Source organism: Rissa tridactyla, chromosome 10 (assembly GCF_028500815.1).
Source record: "Rissa tridactyla isolate bRisTri1 chromosome 10, bRisTri1.patW.cur.20221130, whole genome shotgun sequence".
Taxonomy (NCBI): domain Eukaryota; kingdom Metazoa; phylum Chordata; class Aves; order Charadriiformes; family Laridae; genus Rissa; species Rissa tridactyla.
The window spans coordinates 17012234-17030132 of NC_071475.1; the positions used below are offsets into that span (position 1 = coordinate 17012234).

A 17899-nucleotide genomic window follows, 5' to 3' on the forward strand; every position below is an offset into this window, starting at 1 on the left:
CAGACATCAAGTAGGAAGTAAAAGGCAAGTTTGTTCCAAGGGGGAGGGAGAAAAACAGACAACAGGCAGCAAAAGCAGGAGGGATGAGTTACCTCTGTCAGCTTGATGATTTCCCCTGAGCTGAGACACAGCTTCTTATTGTCATCTAGCACCGTGTTCATGTTCTCAATCCACAAAGCATCAACTGGGCCATCAAACATGTACCACTTCTTGATGGTGTCAGTGTCCGCAGCTCCCCGACGGATGAGTGACGAAAGGATCCCATCTGTCCTGAAAAGTGGGAGGAAGGCAGGGCTTGGCCCATTCTGGTTTTGCTGAAAGAAATGGCAGAGCTCCCACCATATAAGGCAACAGATCTGACCTTGGTTCATGTGCCCAAGGATACCTGTGCCTCACTTGTCAATGAGCACTGAGACATACATCTCAGCCAGAGCAGCACCATGAAACAATTTCTTTGGGCATTAAGATCTGGACTTTATGTTATCTAACTATAAAATGCCAAGCTTCCCTTTAACCTCTCTGTCCTCAGTGAAAAACAAAGAGGCCTTGCTAGCATCCAGTTCAAGTCATAGGCAGGTTATCTGCTCTCTGGAGGTGCCTCTTTTTCTCCATCAAGCATAAAGGGAGACTCAAGACAGCTACTCTGCTCATTCAGATGCTTCAGTTGGGTAACTATAGGTTAGGAGGATGAATCCAGGCTAAAGAGCATGACTCTACCATCTTTATAATTGGAGTTCCCCATCCTCAGCTGCCTGTGAACCCAGGTGGTGCTGGAGCTGGTGAACAGAACAGACACACAAAGAATGGTAGCTGTTGACAGCAAGAACTTAATCTGTGCATGGAAACCTGGAGCGCAATTTCTGTTCAGGCCCTGGACTCTACTCCCATTATTAAATAATTATGTGTTATTTTAATAGTGCTAGTGAATTCCAGGGTATTGTTACTGAGATCAAGGGAAAACAGTCTGCTCTAAAGCTCAGCTGATTAAAACAGATGGATTTGTCTGTAAATACATTTTACATGGCTGCTGTATTTTTCTTTTTGTCATGTTGACGTGTCTGTGTGCTGCCCTTGGGTAGAGTCACATCATAAATAAACTGTCAAGCTTAACCGGAATATCCTATAAAATGTCCTTCAGTAAATATGCACCAGAGCCCAGGTTGGGAAGCTCTGGGTCTCAGCATCACTAATGTTTCCTTGCCTGCACTTTTCCTAGAGGCTGTTAACGTTTATTTAGTTTCCCTGGTTTTACAGAACACGGTCTTTAGCTTTGCCCCTAAGCAAGCGGTGGGTGACAGGGGCGAAGGGAAATTCACGCTGCTTCTCACACCTTAGCTTCTGAATAGTGAGCTGCAAAGTCAACCTCAGGTCACATATGGAAACACAAGCAGTAGGACCTGGCTGTCAAGAGGGCAAATGGGCTATTGGTTCTCGCTTCCACACCACGTAAGAAAGCAGGAGCCCTGGTAATGGGAAAGAAATGCCCCTTTATGCCTGAAAGTCATCCCTCATCATTCAAGGCCACCAGTGTATTTATACAGAACAATTCAAGTGCGCAGCACAGAGATGACTTTTCTTTAGAAGCAAAGCAAATGTTTTTAAGCTGCTGTATCTTAGAGCAGGGGCATGTGCTCCAAAGCAATTGAATTATTCCTTGTTACACAGTTAATGCTGCCAGCTGAGCTGCAGTAACTGTCTGGGCATGTGCTGGCAGCCGGGCCAAGCACACAATAAAAGATGTCAGCTTAAATCGCCGTGACTGGCTATTGTAGCTTGGTGAGGATAAGGACTTGATCGCTTCTGGTTTTATGCCACTACTCTAAATAGTTCTCAGCCTTGAAGAGAAGACGCTCAAGACCAGAACAAAAACATTTCCCATCTGGAAGGAAGGAAAGCAGGTTTTGTACTTTACCACTCATGCGTTAGCAAGTTGAACTCTCCATAAAGCTGGCCCATTGTGATGGATTTGGGATTCAGAACAAAGTAGCTGACTGCTTCGTAATTCCCACCACTGGCTGCAGGCTGACCTTTCAATGACGTCATTGCAGCTGCCAGGACTTCATAACTCTGCAAAAGCAGGAGAGCAAGAGAGATAACTGCCATGGCTCCATCATGACAAAGCCACTTGCTCTCACAGCAACTGCATTCAAAAGGCATCAAGAAAGGAGGTGGAGTGAAAGATAATATCATAGTAAGGAGATGCCTGTCTGTATTGACAGAAATAAAGCATTCCAGGTGCAGGCGGAGGAAGTTAGATCGCCTGTGCAAGAGGCCTGAAGCATCTTGAGATGTCAAAGTATGTCTCAGCCTTAGAAATCTGCAGCAGAGCTAATAAACTTCAGTCTAATCTCTCAACTCGAAAGACTGAGCTTCTAATATACTTCCCCATGGCTATAAATCAATACTAAAAGGCAGCATCTTGGTCCCCTCACTTCTACGTGAGAGAAACTGAAAATGCCAGAGCGTGAGTCTTCTGTGAAGCTTAACGCTCTGCATCACTAGGCGGGTGATGGTTTGCTGGGGCCAGCTCAGTGTCTCAACCATACCTTTGTCTTCCCAGAGCCCGTTGGCCCCACTAGCATCAGGCCATGACGAACCACAGTCGTTTCATAGAGCTGGATGCACTTAGTCACAAAACCTGTAGAGGAAGATGATGCATAGTGGGTCTGGGAGCAGCTGTCTCTTTCCCAGGGCAGAGCACCGGACTAAAAGCCCAGGCCTAGAGGGAGCTCGTGGAGAGCCTTTCCCTCCCCTCACCATCAACATCCTTCAGATTCCCTTTGATGCAGGATTTACGAATGGCTTCTTCCAGGATGCCATAATCAACAGGTTTTTCTCTGATCTTGGGAAATAAATCTGAGACAATACCACTGAAGAGCTTGAGGTCATCCTGCAGGAATTTGGGTACGTTGGCATCCCTGATAGCCCGCAGGCAGATCAGCTCCTGCAAAGATTTAAGAACTCAGAACTTCAAAGATCCTGCCTCTTACGTGGCTGCAGAAAAGGCCACATAAGTCTATGACAGTGTGAAGTATAAGTACATTTACCTCATTCATAGTAGGATTCTCTCTTTTAAGGTTGCCAGCTGTTGAGATGACAGTCTTCACAGCTCTCATCCCAAAGTCATAGTGGTCCTGGAAAAGGCATAGAGGAAACAATGTCATCAAATACAGGAACATCACCTAGAAAAGACTGAACCTATGCATGCACTCAGCAGGTAAGAAAAAAAAAGAAAAAAGAGAAGAGAGAGTTATGCCTCCAGAACAACTGCTCCTTCATCCAAGTCTGCTCTCAGGATCCTTCAAACAACTAACCAGTCCTCAGCTGTACAGGCTATGGGTGAGGAAGACGAGAATAACCGGATGATGAAAAATCCTAGATGGAGGGAGAAGTAGGCAGGGCTGCTTGGCTCAACTCTCCTGCCATTGTAATTCTAACTAGGACTAAAGGTGAATGTAAGCTCAGCTACAGAAGGAGAAATGACAATTAGAAAGGAGGGGGGTTGATGAGGAATGGATATTGCGACCTTTTTGTGATATGTTATCACAAGGCACCAAGAGAACCATTCAGATACTTTGTGCCTAGGCTGAGAAAACCTCACATTTAAAAAACACTCACGGATATTAAGACATCTACCTGGGTGCTGAGCTGCTCTGACAATAGTTTGAATGTTGTGGTGATCTTCTTTGCAAGGATTTTGGCTTCATTAAACCCAAAGGAATAGAGCGAGATCTCAGCAATCATGGAGTAATCTGGGACCATCATAGCCACAGGACGAAAGAGAGCCTGAAACATACAGTACCAACACAAGATCAAAACACTGTTTGTTTCTTGCTTTTCCCAGCAAACTGAAAAGGCTGAGTATCTATCCCAGACTGTTTAGAGGACACAGCATGAGTGTGCCTCGCTTCTGTCAGGGTAGCATCCCTGCAGACTGCAACCAGACACAACACAAGGAGTGTCATTTGCTTACAGATGTGATTCAAATCTCAAAATGATCCTAGAAACTTTCCAAAAGCATCACATCCTAATCCTTGTCATGGACACACTGCTGGTCTGGGTAGCATCCAGCACCCATACGCCCCTCTTCTTTCCGCCTATGCAGTCTGCTCTCCTCACCTTCAGGTTATCGGGGAGTTCAGTACGCCCAGCATACCCTGGGTTCATTGTGATGAAGACTGCACAGGATGGGACCAGTGGGATCTCTGTGCCTTCAAACATGAAGCGATCCACCTAGAAAATTAATACGATCATCCTCAAAGAACAGAGCCTGACCTGCAAATTAAATAATGTAGCAGAATCTTCCAAGAGGATAACAATGGCTTTCAGTAGTTAAAATTATCAAGCACGGACACACACAGCTGCCCACAACTGTAGTGACTCAATCTGGTCCCACTGCAGGAATCCAGTATTACCAGCAATATTTTTCCTTGTTTAAGAAACTGGGCTTAGAGATTTACTGATAGGATAAATTTTTTTTTTGGCTCTTGAACAGAATTCTACCCCTCCAGCTGTAAACAAACATCTTTCCATTTATTCTGCAGTAGAGTTTGGACCTGAATTAATTTGTGGCAGAGAGGGCAAAGAGAAACCTAAATCCTTTTTAAAGCCGTGTAAGTAGTAATTTCAGATGGGGGATAAAGTAATGCAGAAGAATTCACAGAGTGCAAGTTTCTAATTCCAAGCCAAAGTCAAGGAGATTCAGGTCTTAACCCCTCTGAGCCTACAGAGTACAAAGCAGAGCATCTAGACTGGCTGACAGCTGAGTCTCCATGTAAAGCCAACAACTCACTTTACATTGCAACTCTGTGTGTGCATGAGTATGCATTTTTCTGCACATATTGGGTTTTGTGAACAAACAAAAGCTTGGATAACACATTTAGACAAATGTGGTGCCAAACAACTCATGGCAGAACACTGGCTGCATTTATCACAGCTCCAATTTGTATCAGCTCAGTGGATCTGTATCGGAGCATCTCTCACACCAAAGTCTGCTGGCACCGCAGCTCAAGCTGAGAAGTACTTCAGTCTGTGAGAGTGTGGGCAGCTGTGGCAGCACAGACTAGGATGAAGTTACAAAACCCACCCAGGATGCTGACTATGTAATGGCCTGATATGACGTGCCGCAGCTAGGGCATTACTCCTCCCTCTCCAAGCTCAAGTATATCTGTCTGAGTTGCCTCTGAGCAGTGAAGCTGGTCCTCCATGAAGATGCATGCAAAGACAAGGGCTTGCCTAGACTAGCTCAAGTGGAGACTTTTTTGTCTGCCTTTGCAACCACGTGTTAATTACGTACCCTCTGCTGCTGTGCTTTCTGAATGGTTGTGATCTGCTGGGCCACCACAGACAGCACCTCAATATCAATGCGGTTGAATTCATCAAAGCAAGCCCATGCACCAGAGCTGAGAAAGGAAGGAAAAGCAAGGAGCATCAGGAACATCACACAAGAGCAAACTTGCAGTCACAAGTTCAGCTGGATCTAGAAATTATAAATCCAAATACTGGAGAGGCAGCACAGGGAAAAGCAGTGAACCTAAAAGGCGCTTAGCATCCCACAGCAGGTAGTGACACAGTGTACTGATACAGTGGAAGGGGCTGTAGCCCCTCATCCTGAGTACGCACCTCAGGCCATGTGATGAGTCAGAAAGTGCGTGGTCCCTGCAAGACCATGGTAATGTCTGACCCTACAGCCTGAGACAAATTCTGCATGTTACAGATTTGGGCTTGAAAGAGGTGTCACGTTGAATTCCTGTTCTGTACCTGAGCTGTGAGTGTAGCAGATACAATTTAGACATCTCTTAAGTCCATTTTTCAATGCTTAGAAGACTATGTATAAAGCTGGAAGCATGTATATGAGGAAGGTGATCTTCCCACAAGGCATGGTTTAAGAAAGAAGTGAAATTACTTACAAAGAAAACATCTGAGAAAAGAGTATCAGCTTTTGTTGGAGTAACTAATTCAGATTCACCAGCATGCAACAGACTAATTGGACCAGCTCTGTTTGAAATGTAGAGAAGAGAGAATTGTCTTTGAGAGGATCCCTCAGGGCTTAGAGCAGTCTCTCTCGGCTGCTCAATTTTGGATACACTCAGCAGATTCTCTCCTTCTTAAGATTAAGCAGCTTGTGGGCTGAATCTCAGTCCAATGCGTATGATATTAAAACAAAGGCCAGAGCTGCAAACATTTGCACAGGTTTCTAATAGTGGATTGGTGCAAAGCATTTTAATTTTGCCTTAAATGAACAGGATCTCTTTTTATATTTTTTTTTTTTTTTTTAATTGGCTCAACCGCCCCTCCCTTCTGACAGGAATTTTATAACTTTGCTCATTCTGGGAACACAGTAACCCACTTACTGTGTGGGTTTTGCTCGCTCTTCTGGGCTGCTATGAAAACTACTCACCAATTCCCAGTGGCCAGCATCCCTGTATCCTACCCACTCCTTGATAATGACACACAGCGTTTCATTGTACCTGGCTAGTCCCTTGAAAAACTTTCCCATTGCCATAAAGTCAAGCTGGTCAGAGCAGTTGAACACTACAGTCTGGATTGCTAGTGCTTTCCCCAGGTCTTTTGTTGTTTCTGTTTTGCCTGTTCCTGCTGGTCCTGCGGGTGCTCCTCCAAATTTCAGGTGCAGAGCTCCTGTAAGCGTCAGATAACACCTACAACAAAGAAGAGACCAGATGATGAAAAGCATTTCTACTACTGATTTCAGTAAGGGAGACGTATGATCTATCCAGCTGGAGACAAGTAGGAATCCATCATTTATTATTCTACAGAACTGCGTAGATATGCAGCACTCTGCAAAGGAGTTAGCTATGTGGCCTTGATTAGTATTCACGTGGGCTGCATGGATAAATCCTTCTGACACTGGCTACAAACTCACTCTCCAGAAAAAGCACAATTACAAAAGGGTATAACTATTATTGCTGCTGCATATTCTAGAGTATTAGATGCCCCTACCTACTGGTTTGTAGAAGAGCTCCTTAGCTATCAGGTGGGCATTTTATATGAGTCAGAGTACTGAAAGCAATCAGTCTGAGCACTGATCACTAGGAATACAGTAGAACCAATGCCAGCATGTTCCTGTTCCCTCGTCTCAAGTAGTCCTTTACTGTACATATGGTTTATACTTACATGTATTAAGCAGGGAGACCAGCATGGTCAGATCCTTGGTTTAGTCCCCAATCAGGCTTGTTCATCCAGATAAAAAACTCCCACCACTGACTACCCAGAAAACAATCTCCTTACCTGTCAGTGAGGGGCGTGATAACCAAACGGCCACTGTTCCCTAGATATTCATAGCCATAGATAAATTCGGCATTGACAGCTCTGATGTACAGGTCCCCCTGTGTCCAGTAGTACCTAATGATGAGGCAACATGACATCAGAAAGATAAACACTGGCTGGCAGCCAATACAGCAGCTCAGAAGACTACAGCCTGCAGGTTTGGAGACCTGCATATCATGGGATTTCCCTCTCGAGAGAAGAAAGGATAAGGTAACACAACAGGGTGGACAGGAGTTCTCACAGGACCTGGAATTAGGTGTTATATGAAGCATCACACTCCTCCTTGGGCAGAAGGCATGCCCTTTGACAGTGAGGCTGTGAAACGCCACGGTATGGCTTAGTCTATATTGCCAAAGTGGATGCCATCAAAACTAGGTCTGTCTCAGATGCCTTAGAACTGCCATCCTTAGCAGACTTCAATTGCACTCCTCATAGGGATGTTAGAGGCAACTCAGGAAAACTGCTTACAGACTATGCAAACTCTGGTTTCCTTTTGTCATGTACATGGCTGATGGGTAAGGAGAACGAAGACTGGCCAGGTGAGGTTCAACAGCTATGCTCTCTACCTGAGCTGGGAGATCCACTCGAAATCATTCATGCTTGTCACATTCTCCTCAATCAGCTTTGCTGCAACATCCTTGGCGTGGACCTCAATCACAATAAGAGCTGACAACACTGCTCGCTGCGTCTTAGACAATTTTCCACGGACCAGGGCAACCAAATTGCCCAGCTGGGTAAGGAAAAGAAAGTACTTTGATGCAATCCATATCCCAAAGACCCAGGCTGTACTAACACAATACAGTCAAACTTATGGCATGCTAAGTCCAGATAACAGGCTGCGTCCAGGCAACTTCTGCCTCTTCGCTCGTCAGAGATCTGAATGACTGCTCAGAAAGCAAACAAACACTGCTCAGGGCTGGCTCAGAGCTGACTTTTACACCATTAACACATTCAGGGGAAAAGAAAGAGTTCAAGCCACCGTGAGGCCCAGAGTTGAGGACGCTATATCTCCCAGGTATTAAGTGTGATTAGATGCATGGAACAGACATGAAGGATGCAGTTTCACTTTGATTTCTACTGTCCATCACTCGGTTCTCCCTCACCTTTGATTTCTTGGGTGACCCTAGAGAAGGTATCTTTCACCTTCTTTCTGTCTTCAGGTAATGATCATATTATCAGTCCTGTACATTATTTGAGGTTTATGATGACAAATATCCTAATGATTAAGATGATAAAAAACTGGTTTTCTACCTGGTTTTGAGCTGTGCTATGCAGGACTGCGTCTCTGTTCCTCCTACAGTATTGTCCTGGCTATATTTATGAGTTATCTACGGTCTGGTGATTGAAAAATCTCCATCTGGCAAAACCGCACCCTTACATTAATCTTCATACCTGAGTACACAGCTGTGGGAAAAGCCTGCTGGACAAATCTCCAGCTTCCAGAGCTTCAGACACTTCCTTTGTCCAGAAAATCTGGCAGCCGGCAATGACCACCTGGCCAGGCCATTCCAAGACCCATGTAGTACGTGGAGTCTTAAAAAAGGAAAAAGAAATGTGATAAGACAATTTTATTTCTAAATTTATTTCTACGTCTCCCTGCCCTGAGATGCACAATTAACAAATAAGAACCAAGTTCTTGTTGAAGAGACTTTCCTTTTTTTCCTCCAGTCGCTGTGAAGAAATCTTCTTCAGGCACAGACTCTCTGGGCACTGGGTACAGCAGGTACCTTCTCTCCACTAAGCCACCTGCAGGTTAGTAACCTGTTACAAGTGGCCAGCAGCAGGTGAAGAACAGGAATCTGTGAGACCCAAAGGAATGTTTCCCCTCCCCTGGTCTGTTATAACCTTCTTAGTTTCAAATTTTCAGACAGAGTAGAAAACAGTAACAGAAATATCTGAGGCCTTTTCTTTTTTCAGCCTTTCTCCATCCCCAGACCCAAAACAAATAAAAATTTAAATTTTCTACCAGCATAGCTCTTACACAGAAACCAGAGTCAAGATGGATCCCTTGATGCATTGACTGCAACCAATACTTCACACTGCCTAGGTTGCCTTTGCCAGCATACTGTGTGAGACTTGGGAGCTGAAGACGACGAAAGAGCGTAGGATCCTTATAAAGAGGAATACGGAGAAAGGAACAGAAATGGATTCACACAGGGTTGTTCCATGATATTGGGAAGTGTTCTGTGCCCGTTAAGTGAGTGTGCAGGTTTGCATTCTTCTGGACCATTAGCTACTTGCTCAACTGCGCATTCTGCACTTGATACACACACGCACAGTTGGATTAAAGGTTGTATTTTAAAACTAGCAGAGTATCACAAATTCATCAACCCCATCACTGGTGACCTCTATGGCAAGCCTGAAACTAAGACACCAGAGACCTGCCGGTCTGTGATAAAACTCTTACCTCTGGATAAACACCAATTGATCTTTCTATGTTGTCGCGGACAGTGGCCTTCATGGATTTCTCCACTTCCAGCAGCCAGTCCTCCACATTGTCAGTGGGATAGATGGGAAGAAACAGCTTCACTTCTTCTCCTTCAGCAGAGTACATGTGCGTGATCTGTAGGTCCTCCTGGAACAGCAGCTAACGGAAGAAGTGCAATAGAAGATGTGCATGGAGGATTTCCTTTCTATCCCTGCCTTCCTGCCGCTAGGGGAGAGCCAGGCTGCAGTGGTGTATGCTCATTATAAATCTGGTACCAAACTTGGTTGTCAATAGTGATAATAAAGTGTGCGACAGATGTGTAAAACAACCTCTTCAAAAAATGGAGGATGATTGTATGAAAACAAGAGATTCACATCACGGGTTTAACTTGAGTGAAGCAAATCAAATTATAGGTAGAATGAACATTTCTCATTGCCTGTCCAGGATTCAAACCCTTGATTCCTGTTCAATTCTGTAGATTCAAATCATTTCCCTTGAGGTCAGAGTGTCCGGTTTAAGAGTAAAATTTTAACAGCTTCTCCAGTGCCCCAGCATATCACTGAAAGTTCCTGTATTTATTCCAATGGCTTTGCACCAGATTTCCAGTTCAATTTCCTTTCTATTTTCCCAAGCTAATGACTAGGAGATTGGTTTTGGTGTCGGAGTATTGTGGTGGTGCAAGCTGTGGCTAGCCATGGAGTCTGAAGTCTATTAGGAATAATAAAGAGGAAAAATAGCTGGGTTAACCCCAGCTCCTAAGTAGGGACGAAGGCAGAAACTTAATTCAGTTCAGGCTTGTTCACTCCTTGTGCCTCCTGAGGCTGTCAGCACAAGTGGGATTCCATCCTAACCGGGTGCCTGTGAATCTGAGCTATTTCTCTTGGCCTCCACGGTGGGATGGACAGACACCTCCAGAGGGAGCAGGGACACCTCCTCCTAAGATGGGTACCCAAGTCAATTTCTCTAAGTTGCCCTTTGCAGATGTCTATTTTCCCCTCATTGTCTAAAAAGCAATTAAGGGTGCCCAGTTCAAAGGCTGACATGTGGCTTTGAAACGTCTAAAGTGAGGTTGCTTGAATCCCACTCCAGGGCAGGCAGCATGTTGCATGCCTACATACAGTTACAGGTTCCCAGGAGACACATTTCCACACAGCAGAACGTGAACGCTCCTCCAGCTCTCAGCAGGCCTCCAAGTTCCCGTGACACCAGCTTCCCAAAAGTGGGCCAAGCCACCAGGGTGCTCGCTTTGCCTACCTGTGCAATGTTCTCAAAGCATTTGCGGAGGTGAGGTTGTACAGCAGTGGGGTCTTTTGTCTGAGAGAGTATTTCCAGCAGCTCATCGTCTGAAAGGAAGTAGAACCTAGAAAGACAGAGCCAGGCATGAGGGGAGGCTCTCTACTGTAGTATCAGGGGCTAAATCATGGCAAGATGAGGAACAAGCCTGTTTCTAGAGACACTGTTTCTGACTGCTCACTGATCTCTTTGTATTTGTGCAGCAGAGCAGCAGCCACACTCCGGCCACCTACCTTTCCGTACAGAAAGACTTCTTCATCTGCAGAAGTCAGTTATTCCCATGCAAAGTGGGTTTAAATGAGTACCAAAGAACAGAAGTATTCCTTCAGGAATAAGGGAGGGAGTTACATGGAGGTTTTCATTTTACCCCACCCTTTCTAGACAAATCACGAGGCACAGATACACAGCGATGCTACCAGGCTGCCCTTAACTCACAGTTGTGTTTGCCTGTTTTCTCCCCATCAGATGGCAGCATTGAAAGGCGCAGCCTTGCTTCTGTTTGCAGTCTCATGACAATATCCTAAGCTTAGATTGTTTTGCTCTTTCTTGGCAGAGCTCACTGGAGTGAGCCTTTCCTTTCTTATTTCCTGAACCAGGGAGTGTGATCCAGCCTGCTGAAATTTGGGGTTACCTGGGAAAAGCTCCTCTCTTCGTCTCTAGATATTCGCTCAGCCCTTTCTGCACAAGTTCGAGTAGTTTGTTACATTTCTGCAGGTTCTCTAATAGCGTAGGATCAGGGCACAAAGAAATCACCTATAAACAGAATGGAGAACAGAGGAAGCATCAGTATTCTGAGCATGTGGGAGATAAGGCAGTGGAGATAATTGGGTTGCCCAGTGATGTTACTGATAGGATTTAAGTGACTCATTCACAGGAGTACTTTTCACAGGGATCTGGAGAGGTGTGAGCTTTGTGGGTAAGGAGGGGAAACAGCACTTATGGATGTGACAAACACATTTCTGGGTTCCCCTAAATACCAATAGTTGTAATATGGAATACAATTGGCAATGGAGTCCTGGACTGGAGAAAAGAGGAACACAGAGCACTGCTACCAAGACACAGAAACAGGCAAAAACAATGGCTCCAAACAGTTTAAAAAGTCACTCTTGAGAAGGAACTGAAGGAGTTATTTTATGGATTAGGATTATAGCAGGGCTGATTACAAGAACTGTAGGGGATAGGGAGTCTGTGTGCCGAGGAGAAAGTATCTGGTGGGGTGGACACCTTGGTGCAAGGCATCACAGGGAATGACTCTGTCTGGTTGGACATCAGAATGAAAGGCCAAGTTCCAAGAGAAGAAACCGTGCACATTGCCCTGGGCAAGGTTGTATGGTTTATACAGCACCGCTCATGCCCACACTGTTACAAAAACAATGACTCAAAGATCATTCTTATGTGAGCACGGCTCCAAAGAGTTTGGGATACCTACACCAGCTTTCATCAAGGCACACACCTCAGGATTTTCATTAGCATTCTTCATGATATTCCTCCAATCCCCATCCATGGCCTGGTAGCGCTGGCTTTCCAATGGGAGCTGTCTTTTGATGTCCTCTGACCTAAAGATGGGCTCCAAGTAGAGCCAAGAGCGCTGGCAGTTCAGCCATTCTTCTAGGACATCCTAGTGGGGAGCAAGAAGAACATATCAGGACACCATGCTATGAACCTGTACAACAAAACCATTCAAACTGTGCACCAAAATGGGTTTTAAAGAAAAAAAAAAAGAAAAAGAAATAAAAAAAAAAAAAAAAAAAGGAGATGATGCTGCACTTAAACCTTCCACAATTCTAAAATCTACCTGCAGCATCAGGTAAATCTACCTGCAGCATCAAACAATTAACAATTTCCTAGCAATCCCCTTTGCTAACTGCTGTCAGCAAACATCATAATCAACACCCGCTAGTTTAATGGGGGTAGTTTAGAAATATGTGTAACCCAATACTAAAGCTCAAAGGGACTTTGTGGTACTAGAACAAATTTCTGTGGCTAGTGTTTCTGTGTATTAGAGAAGATAGCACAATGTCTGCACACAGTAAGATGGGGATTTTATTTTGTGAAAAGAGCTCTTCTGGGGAAGAAGAATGACAAATAAAATATGCCAGACCCCACAATTCTGTCATATCCTCTCTCCTGCTTGATGTACCTCAGCCCCAGCGCTGCCTGAATAATCCATGGAAAGATCTTCAAACAACACTCTGAATTAAGAGAATGAATGAAAAGCTAAACATTTAAGCTAGACACCAGACAGGAAGCCTGGTTTGTCAGACATTCAAAGGAGCAAGAGAATTAGGTTGGAAGAACATCCTCCTCTTCCATTTTCAGGCGCGGGGGATTGGAAGGTATGGGCAACCGGCGCAACATTGCAAAGCAGCTCAAGTGTTTGACTCCCTTTCAGACCGCCTTAGTCACACAGTGCTATCTACCGCCCCCTGAGCACAGGCAGCCACTCGACCTAGCAAGAGGTGGGGTTTTCCAGTAATACAGACAATGGTGTTTGCCATAGTCCATCAGCTAACTCTGATAAGCCACTTCCCAGAAGTGGATTCATGGGCCTTTAGTGACAGGAATGAATGCAATCAAAAGAAAGACAGGGTGAAAACATGGACAACATCACAGCCAAAACCACACAGTAAATAACTAGATTTCCCCATGTCACCTACTGCCTTAGGGCTTAGATTAGCATTTCTGTATCCTCATAAGACAAGGCTGGCACTCTGACAGCCCGTGGGCCAAGCACACCCAGACAGTAAGCACCAATAAACAGAATAAGGCAGTTATGAGTAACAGGTAACAATGCTGCCATGCATCAAACACCAGCATTTACATGGAGTTCTCCAGCTAGGTACTTGTATTGGAATTTTTCTCCTGCAGCAAAATGCTATTTTACTGGCTGAGTCCTGCTGGGTGCTAAGCATTCAGGCTCTGGTCTGATGAAGAAGTGCTGGCACAGTCTGCCAGGTCCTGCTTTAAACAGCAGTCTTCCATGTGCTTTCCTACACGGAGATGTGAATGATTAGCAACGATTTCACAGGGCCTGTAAGAATCTGTAAAGTTCACTTAGTATAATATGAATAGAGACACCAATAGGACTATTCACAACGATGGGAGAATCCTGGCCCCACCAAGAAGTGTTGCAATAGGCAGCAAAAGAGCTGGAATTTCATCATTGCTGCTTACAGAATAAGGCTTTGAGCTTATCCCCTCTTTTACTAGAGTCAGAGGCTTTGACAGGCCCTCTTCCTCTCTAAAGACTGATATTCTCTTGATAGTTGCCCTCCCAGTTTCCTAGCTGCAAATGCACAGTGTCCATGTTCAAGCATGGCAGCCCAGCCCAGCTGCCTGACTTCATCCCATGTGTGCAGGTAAGAAACCAATACCTGTGTCATCTTCAGCTTATTTTCCCATGCGTTCATCCTTTCCTCAAAGGGTTTCTTAAACGGTGAGAAGGACATGCTCTGAATCATGACAATGTGTTCATCTAGGAGCTGAGAAACTTCATCGGTGTTTTTCAGAATAAAGGTATCTGTGTCTTTGTAAAGCATCACGGTAAATAAAACAGAGTTCCAGTCACTCTCCATCTTGTTGAGAGCCTGGAACAGAGGGACAAGCAATTTAATTTTCAGACACGACCTGTGCAATGGTTATGCCAGCTTCCACAACTCTCTTAACACCCCTCTCTAGCAAGTGACAGATTTTTTCTCTTGGATTGCACTGGCAAGTGCAGCCGTGTACTTAATGCACGAGACACTCGGCAACAGCACAGTTCCTCTGCATTGCCCAGAGACTCAGCACCTCAATGCTGTCCTGAAAGGAACACTGTGAAGGGAAAAAGGGGCAATTTCATCTCCAGGCCCATTTACGCAACTAGATGCACAGAGGCTGCCAGCAAAGTACCTATTAATGATTATTGTTAACCATGGCTTTGTGAAAGGCATAGCTATCCATTGGGAACTCGCATAAGATTTCAGAGAACAAAAGCTCCCAGAAGGTAATGACTTTCAGTCAAGATCATCTTAGGTCAAATCCAAACTGGTGAACCGAAGCTGAAAACACTATCTAACCTATAAATCTCCAGAGCCAGCAAGTCGTCTCTGTATGTTTACTGTGGTAAAGGATTTGCCACCTCCATTTCCGGTCACGGCTAATCTCCCTGACATACTGTTTGAATGGCAGAATGCAGCCAATCTATTTATTTTAACTTAAACAGTTACTAATCCCACAGCGAGGTGTGAGACCCAACCAGTGGATCAGCATAACCATCAGGCAGCGCTGTTATGCTACAACTGTAAATTCTACACCAGGTGAAATGACTTCTTCTAGTGTGCGAACTCAGTTGCATGGCCATTGCTCCGCTCTCTAAGGGCAGCAGCCTTTTTACTTGCGCTGCAGAATGTGTTAACACTCTGGGACAACAGGAACATCACCCAAGGCAACGACTGCCTGCTCAACAGAAAGATACTTGAGAAGCAACCAAAGACACAGCGAGTCTCTCTCCTTACATTCTCAATGGCATATTCCTTGCCAGCTATCTCAGCTACTTTAGTAATGCTCTCGATATGGTCCAGCAGGTTCATGTCCAAGCAGCGACCAACTGACAGACTGGGTTCTAACTTGATATTGATGTGAATATCTTCCGATAGCATCTCCCAGTGCCGGTTTCTCATACCAGGATTGTGCAGCCCTTGAATTAAGGGGACGTATAGTCTGAAGTCTTCAATCTTGCCTCGAAACTCCATTGCCACATCCTGGCAGGCTTTCAGGGAGAAAAACAGAAGAACATCAGCAACAACAGCATGTGAGGAAGTTGCCGCCTTACGGAACTTCCTAGAAGTCGTCTAAAGCCTGATGTGCTTGTAGACACATGGTATGGGATAGGTAAGTAGCAGGAGAGAGCACTGGAAAATGCAGGTTGAAGTAATGACACGAAGACTCTCTCTATGATGCTACTAAGCAAGAATTCAAGCCCATTCTCAGAAGCAGAGCTGCCTATTAGCCAAAAGTCTGTTACAGGCAAGTCTATGCTAAGCAGAAGACTGCCTTAGCCTACAGCTCACCAGAAGACGAGAAACAAATAAATTTAATTCCTCAATATGGACTGAAGCACGATGAAGCCCCATCTGCCAACAGATATTTTAGAAGATCCATTCATTGTTCCAAGATCTTCACTTCCTTAATAAGATTGGATTGTGAGTTATCTCACACCCCAGCTCAGGCCATCCTAAATAGAAGATGGACACTATACATAAGAGCTAGAAGCAGGCCAGGATCACAGCCAGCTATGGGAATGGAAGGCATGCAGGAGAGGCCCTGCCGGCCTAGGGCCACACTAGAGTCAAAGGTACTTTTGCCTCATAGGAAGGACAAAATCAAGGAAAGGGCTTTGCTCTCTGGGGACATCCTGGAAGCCCACGGCTCTCCACTGTCCACATCCTGTCTTTTTTCAGCTTGTGCTATTGTGAGTAAAGGAATAGACAGGCAAAGAACGTGGGACTTCTTCATTTCCAAAATCTGGCTACAGCGTGTGTCTCCTTTTATTGCACCCTGTGTGGTCGCTCTCGCAGCGAGAATGTGACCACCTCACACTCCCTGCTGGGTGGTATGCAAAGACAAGGCAGGCTCAAAGACGACGGATATATTTTACCAGGTGCCAGTGAATATTGCAATGAATATGAGCAGGTATTCTTAGTATTTCTGTTTACCATAATGATTCATAGTTACTCACGCATCCACTCATCACCTCCTCCATTGGGGCTGATTCATGGCATTGTTTAAGTGCGAGTTCAAGTTAAAAAGGATGAATCAAAAATCTCCCACTGCAAAATATATTTCAATCTAAGCCATCTGGCAGGAGATTTTAGAATTAGCTCTCAAGAATGACCAATGCATCTCTGAGAATCATGGAATGGGAAGTTAAGTTACGACTGAAGTCTCAATTCCAGCTTTACTAGGAGCTATGATTAAAAGACCTTCATGTGAATTGCAAGGGCTGGATGCGATCATCTAAACTTCACACACATTCAGGCAGGAGGGAAAACTGTTATTACATTCCACAGAAAATGTTCAGATATTGCAATTTCATTTTTTTTTCATAACAAATCAAGATCTCTTCTGGCTTTCCATTAAATTCATTGGCCAATAGAGAAAATAAGATCAGCCAAGAAAACAGCACCTGGAAGATCCAGATTCAATTTTCTTTACCGCCTGACTTGTGTAAGGGCTTAAACCCGCATGTCTAGCCACTGGGCTATGTAGTAATTCTCTATGACTAGTCTGGATTATTTTACTTTGTATAAATGAGTAAACACTAACTGCAATATAAGAGGTTGGCTTTTATCTTAGTACTGTCTTGGGAATTAGGTATACAAGGGATTTGTAGCCTGCTTGTTTCCACGCCGAACTGGTACTTCAAGCAGCAAACTAGCATCTAGATGTGAATCATCATAGTTCCAGAAAAAAAGAAAATAACTTTGCTAGCATTTTCTCAGCTGGGTCTAATACACACAACACATCCATGTGACATCCTGACAATCTCTGTTCAGAGCACTCTGTGACATGTCTCACATCAAAATGCTGATATGCACCAACTTCCTTTCCCCAGAGTGCTTATCTACCTGGTGAATCCTTGAACTGCTTCACGCATCTCTGCATTGTCTTAAAAGAGTCATTGACATTCTTTTCTAGTTGCTCAGCCTGAATTTCCATGAGAGGATCATTCATCCAGCTCTCATACCACTGCATCCAATCTGACACCGTAGTCCAGAGATCACAGTATGGCTGGAAGTCCTTAACCATCCTGGATAGCTTACTGTACTTTGGAAAGAGAGAAAAAGCACGCATAAGCAACAAGCGTATTCTCTTCTATGCAACAGTTTGCATATCAAAAGGCCAAAAAAG

General features: G+C 44.6%; 1 protein-coding gene across 1 annotated transcript in view; it reads right to left on the reverse strand.

Annotated features, from left to right (window-relative positions):
* Nucleotides 1-17899, reverse strand: part of DNAH1 (dynein axonemal heavy chain 1) — a 70571-nt gene that overhangs the window by 32793 nt on the left and 19879 nt on the right. Inside the window, exons 18-36 of the mRNA XM_054216060.1 lie at nucleotides 17617-17815; nucleotides 15505-15758; nucleotides 14383-14595; nucleotides 12462-12626; nucleotides 11640-11761; nucleotides 10970-11075; nucleotides 9695-9874; nucleotides 8680-8820; nucleotides 7854-8017; nucleotides 7249-7362; nucleotides 6471-6659; nucleotides 5297-5402; nucleotides 4120-4233; nucleotides 3637-3786; nucleotides 3048-3134; nucleotides 2758-2944; nucleotides 2547-2638; nucleotides 1913-2067; nucleotides 93-270 (exon numbers count right to left, since the gene is read on the reverse strand). Coding sequence (XP_054072035.1) covers nucleotides 93-270; nucleotides 1913-2067; nucleotides 2547-2638; nucleotides 2758-2944; nucleotides 3048-3134; nucleotides 3637-3786; nucleotides 4120-4233; nucleotides 5297-5402; nucleotides 6471-6659; nucleotides 7249-7362; nucleotides 7854-8017; nucleotides 8680-8820; nucleotides 9695-9874; nucleotides 10970-11075; nucleotides 11640-11761; nucleotides 12462-12626; nucleotides 14383-14595; nucleotides 15505-15758; nucleotides 17617-17815 — 2916 coding nt within the window. The remainder of the gene's footprint in view (nucleotides 1-92; nucleotides 271-1912; nucleotides 2068-2546; nucleotides 2639-2757; nucleotides 2945-3047; nucleotides 3135-3636; nucleotides 3787-4119; nucleotides 4234-5296; nucleotides 5403-6470; nucleotides 6660-7248; nucleotides 7363-7853; nucleotides 8018-8679; nucleotides 8821-9694; nucleotides 9875-10969; nucleotides 11076-11639; nucleotides 11762-12461; nucleotides 12627-14382; nucleotides 14596-15504; nucleotides 15759-17616; nucleotides 17816-17899) is intronic.